The 5,947-nt window shown below is 32.3% G+C and overlaps 1 protein-coding gene across 1 annotated transcript; it reads left to right on the forward strand.

The window, feature by feature from the left end:
* Positions 1-3,016: 3,016 nt before the first annotated feature.
* LOC120259860 (probable pectate lyase 22) lies at positions 3,017-5,143 on the forward strand. The gene is made up of 4 exons (XM_039267314.1): positions 3,017-3,173; positions 3,259-4,002; positions 4,082-4,220; positions 4,698-5,143. The coding sequence occupies exons 1-4, from the start codon at positions 3,058-3,060 to the stop codon at positions 4,917-4,919; spliced, it is 1,221 nt and encodes a 406-aa protein (XP_039123248.1). The 5' UTR covers positions 3,017-3,057; the 3' UTR covers positions 4,920-5,143.
* Positions 5,144-5,947: the final 804 nt, after the last annotated feature.

A 5,947-nucleotide genomic window follows, 5' to 3' on the forward strand; every position in this document is an offset into this window, starting at 1 on the left:
TCTGAATCAATAATAAAAAAAGCACAAGAACGCTAACAACCTACATGATGAAACACTTACACATTAGCTTGATGTTTGATCAACAACCATCACCGACACTATTTGGTAAATAATTGAGGAATTAAACCAAAATTTGAAGACAATATATTTATAAATTAAATATGATGTGATCCGTGTCTTTGGTCTTGCTTCAATGTGGTCCTATATAATAATCAATTGTCCCACAACCTCAAGAATTTAATGTAGTTTTTGGCCATTTAAATCTTGAAATCAGACTCATATTAATATATCCATGCATTACTCATGAACCTCTCTCACATATATATAATTAATGCATGGAGAAATACCCACGAGAGCTTTAGGTGGTGTTTGGTTGGATGTAATTCTAAATACAGTGGACTTGCAGTTACAATGTAACTAGAAATACTTGATTTGCAGTTACAATGTAACTAGAAATACTTGATTTTCAAAAAATAGTGCAATCAATTTTTTGGTTTGTTGGATGTAATTCTAAATGCAGTGGACTTCCAGTTATAATGTAACTAAAAATACTTGGTTTCCAAAATACAGTGCAATCAAATCTTGTGTTTGGTTGGATGTAACTAGAATTACTATATTATAAGATTTTAAATTTATTTAAAAGAATTTGTAAATCTGGAATTAGAAAACACATGTGTATTGTGTATGTATATGTGTGTATATATGCATATATGTATATGAGTATATGTATATGTAAACATACTATGTATAGGTATATATATATATATATGTTTTGTGTATATGTACATATACATGTAAACATACCTATGTATGTTTATATATGTATGTATATGTGTATAAGTATATGTATGTGTGTATATGCATATGTGTACTATATATATCCACACACATCCATATATTATATATATATATACATCACTTAAGGATTTTCAACTTCTGAGATTTTGACTTACGCCCAATTTGGACGTAAAACCAAATTCCTCATTGGATTGGATGTAATCTAAGTTATATGGGTTTTTAGAGTCCTGTAAACTAAACACTGAATTTTTAAAAACCAACTCAAATTACATGAATTCCAAATTCCTCCAAACCAACATTACCTTAATTTTTTTTTTTAAATAGAGCTTTGGTGCTGGTTGGGAGGTTTCTTTCCATATCCAACAGTGGGATAAGATCCATGTGAGTACAGCTAAAGTGAAGCAACAGGGTTGATTGATATATGATGCATGCATGCTATTCTTTTTATGGATTTAAGTATAATGGTCTTCATTTTTGTGGTCATTTTGTGGTTGTATGTCGTTTGGCTTCAATAGGAATACCATTATCATCATAAGATTGAGAGCACACTGCATCTTCAATCTTCAAATTAAGCTTTTCTTGCTTCTGTCCCCTTGCTATTACTTATTCTCAAGACAGCATCATGCATGATATCAGTATGTCCTTGCATGCCCTTTCACCTTTTGTTTGGATCAGATGTCTCTTTTCTTTTTATAATTTTTTACGATTACAGACCAAAATGCATTATAAGGTGGAATCAAATTTTAAAAAAATTAAATGTTTGAAATATTAATTCAATAAATAACTAATAATTAACCTTAGATCAAACAAGTCATTAAAATATTTTGATATAATAAAAATAACTTCAGTTTCAACAATTTTTCGCCATATTTCAAAATATGGTTAAAGATATTATTTTTTATGATAAATACAAAATATAAGGTAAATTTTTTAGACTAAAAGACCAAGAGAGGGTCCACACTCTCACTAACTTTGTGGTGAATTTGTTTGTTGTATAATGAATAATAAGAGAATATGGAATCTTTCAGCTTGAAGTAGTTATACACAAGATTGTAAATGGGCAATGACACAAGGAGAGTTTGTCCTAAAATCACTGGCTTCAGTTGGACTATGAATATGTGTGAATTATTTATTTCAGTAATTTATCTAATAACTTCTTGTTTGGGGTTATATGTATTTATTAATCAATACAATAATTAGTGGGGATTGGAGTTATTGAAGCACCATTCATGTATGAGTTCATAATTACAATTTGATCAAGTCCCAATTTGAATTTTTAAACACTTTTCACAAGTAGTTTGTTTGTGGATTTAAACCACATAATTTTATTAATAAGAAAACTTAATAAGTCATTGGTAGTGGACAAAAACCTATCATGCATGTATATATAGAAAGAAGAAAAACTCTAATAGATCCAAAAAATGGGTTAAAGTCTCATTATCATTTCCTTTTCTTCTCTGTTCAACCGGAATACGGTTTTGTTTAATGCTTTAAATTTAACTTTGTCATCGTCATTGGCTTCTTTGAACTATCTAGAAAATCTTTATGTAGAGGAAAGTTGAGATATAAATATGTTTTCTAATAACTATCGTCCTACATGCCAAAAGAAAAAAAAAACATTTATATATATACCAATATTTCAAGCCAATTGAAATTAACTGCATGTCTTTTTTTCAAAACTACTTTTTTTATAACTCAAATAATGTTTCATTAAATGACAAATTGCATGCCAATAAACTAAAGTATGTATCTTGTGACTAATTCCATCGCCATAATTACCAAATAACAAACAAATATGATCTCTTAATTTATCATTATTAAATCAAACACAAGCAAAGGACCACTAAAATTCCATTTTGTCTCATTACATACTATGCTAATGTTAGGTAGCTAGTCGTTTAATAACCCATGCAACAAAACTAGCAAAAATAAATACAGTTGAAGCAATCAATTATTATTAGAAATTATCACCGATTTAACATATTGCTTCCTAAGTTTATATTATATAAATGACAACCCATATATATATACATATTTAGATTCAAGTCATGCATGTATATATATATATATATAAATTTTCTTTCATTATTGACATAAAATATTAAACTAATTCAAATCAGAACCGGATATTACTCTCAGACCGCTATTTAAAATTCTTTTGAAGTGGCCCACCTCACATGCATGCTACTTCCTTTAACCTCTCCCTTTAAATTCCGACCTCTCCCTCCGCTTTCAACACAGCCCTTTGCTCTAATACCAATGGCTTTTCACATTCTTCCTCTTCTCTTGTTCTCACTGCTCTCACTTCAATCCATCCATTCTTCCCCTACACCATCAACTCAAGACCCTGAGCTAGTAGTACAAGAAGTCCAAAGGTAATTACACATGTACATATACATAAATACAAGCATTGCACATATATATGTGTCTTATAATAGCTAATACATGCATTTTATACAGGAGCATCAACAATAGCACAAGAAGGAAACTTGGTTACTTATCATGTGGCACAGGAAACCCAGTAGATGACTGCTGGCGGTGTGACCCAAACTGGGAAAAAAACCGGCAGAGGCTAGCCGACTGTGCAATCGGCTTCGGCAAGAACGCAATGGGTGGCCGAGACGGCAAAATCTATACTGTCACTGATGCCAGTGATGATGATCCTGTAAACCCTAAACCAGGCACTCTTCGATACGCCGTCATTCAAAACGAGCCACTCTGGATCATATTCCAGCGTGACATGGTGATCAAGCTAAAAGAAGAGCTCATTATGAACTCATACAAGACTATTGATGGCCGTGGTGCCAGTGTGCACATCGCCGGCGGGCCCTGCATTACAATTCAGTACGTGACCAATGTGATTGTGCATGGGATTCACGTGCATGACTGCAAGTCTGGGGGGAATGCTTACGTGAGGGACTCGCCGGAGCATTATGGGTGGCGCACAGTGTCGGACGGAGATGGGGTTTCGATCTTCGGAGCTAGCCATGTTTGGGTGGATCATTGCTCATTGTCTAACTGCAATGATGGACTCATTGATGCCATTCATGGCTCTACAAGTATTACAATTTCTAATAACTATATGACTCACCATGATAAGGTCATGTTGCTTGGCCATAGTGATGCATTGCTTTCAGATAAGGCCATGCAGGTTACTATAGCTTTTAATCATTTTGGTGAAGGACTTATTCAGAGAATGCCAAGGTGAGTTTTGTTAATTAATTTTACTTCATTGATATATATATATATAGTTTGTTTGTTAATGGTGGTTGATATGATGCAGGTGTAGACATGGGTATTTTCATGTGGTGAATAATGACTACACGCACTGGGAGATGTATGCAATTGGAGGGAGTGCTGACCCCACAATTAATAGTCAAGGGAATAGATTTCTTGCTCCAGATGATAGATTTTCTAAGGAGGTACGCATGTTCTTTCTTAAAGTGGCATCTTGTGTTTTTAAATAAAAATTTTTTTAATTTTTTTATATTAAGTGAGAATGCTTTAAAAGATTTGGTCAAAGGTGAAAGATGTGGGTTCTCTGAAAAATACTGAAAAGATTCTTTACCAAGAGATGTTACAAGTTTCAGTGAAGATTGTGATCGATGTTTTAGAGTTTTAATTTGTTAAATTAATATAGATAACTTTTTTCTATGAGTCTTGGGGCTACTCCATGATCATGGCTTTAATTCACAAAAGTGATTTAAAGCCATCCCTTTTCCTGTTTCTTTTTTTCTTTTACTGTGATCAGATAGTGAGCAAGCATGACAACTTTCAAAGCTAAGTGAAATAAAGTGACAAGCTAAAAAAGCGACTAAAAGATAAATAAATATATAATTAAATATTATTTTATATAATAATAGTAATAATAATAATAATAATAATAATTACTATTACAGGTGACAAAACGAGAGGATACATCAGAGGATGAATGGAAGAATTGGAACTGGAGATCAGAAGGAGACATGATGCTAAATGGAGCTTTCTTCACACCATCTGGTGTCGGTGCATCGTCTAGTTATGCAAAGGCATCAAGTCTAGGAGCCAGACCTTCTTCTCTTGTGGGCTCTATAACTTTGTCTGCAGGTGTTCTTTCATGCAAGAAGGGTTCAGTTTGCTAGCTGCATTAGTCAAACTTCTACAACACATACATACATACATATATATATATATATATATATATATTTGTGAAAGATTGCCATGTTTTTTCTCGATGCATGTATTTGCCAATTCCAACCTCAAGGCTATTGTTTCCTTATTAACAATTATGTTTTATAGGAAGCAAGTCAGGAAGTGTTGTGACTTTGAAGTTTGACATATATATATTAAGTTGATTTTCATCCAATTGAATACACTCTTTATGATTCTATGCTATGTTCAGCTATGGCGTGGTGGTGAGTGGCATGTGAGGTAGTGTTTAATGGAGCTTGACTTTTGGAAGTGGATGGATTGCAACCTCAAGTTTCCCTCCACTCAATCTAGCTTGTGTTCCCTTGTCTGCCTTGTATTCATGACATGTCTCACTCTAACTCCTTTTCTCCTTAATTAATGGTGCCCTTCCAAAGCAATAGATTGCTTCTCTTCATCAAAGATATATATATATATATATATATATATATACCTAGCTATATTAATGCTGTCCTTCCAAATAAATAAATTTTTTCCTTCATCAAAGATACCTAGCTATATTTAATTTCTATTCATTCTTTTGATCAAAAGAATGGTACGTATCTTGTGATATGAAAAGTGATCAAAACTTCTTTTGGTTGTGAGAAAATTAATTTAATAATCTATTGCCAATGAATAAAGTTGAATATTTAGCTAAAAAGACAGAAGAAAAACTTTAACCCTTTTTTACATATATAAATAAAACTGTTATAGGTGTTCTTAAAAATTCATCAAAAGACTTTTTAAAGAATAGGACTTCAAATGGATGGAATCATATATATAATGTTCATATTTATATACTCATAATTTGAAATTGTTCACATATTGAACTGAAACTCATTATTGATATATATATATATATGTGGCTTGAATGGCAGAAGCTTGAAAGGTAGTTGATAGTTGAGAAACAAAGCAAAAGCAGGATAATTCATTGTGAATGACTTGTTGAACGAAAACATTAGCCACAGATAGAGAACCCCAC

The sequence above is a fragment of the Dioscorea cayenensis genome, chromosome 5 (genome assembly GCF_009730915.1).
Source record: "Dioscorea cayenensis subsp. rotundata cultivar TDr96_F1 chromosome 5, TDr96_F1_v2_PseudoChromosome.rev07_lg8_w22 25.fasta, whole genome shotgun sequence".
NCBI lineage: Eukaryota > Viridiplantae > Streptophyta > Magnoliopsida > Dioscoreales > Dioscoreaceae > Dioscorea > Dioscorea cayenensis.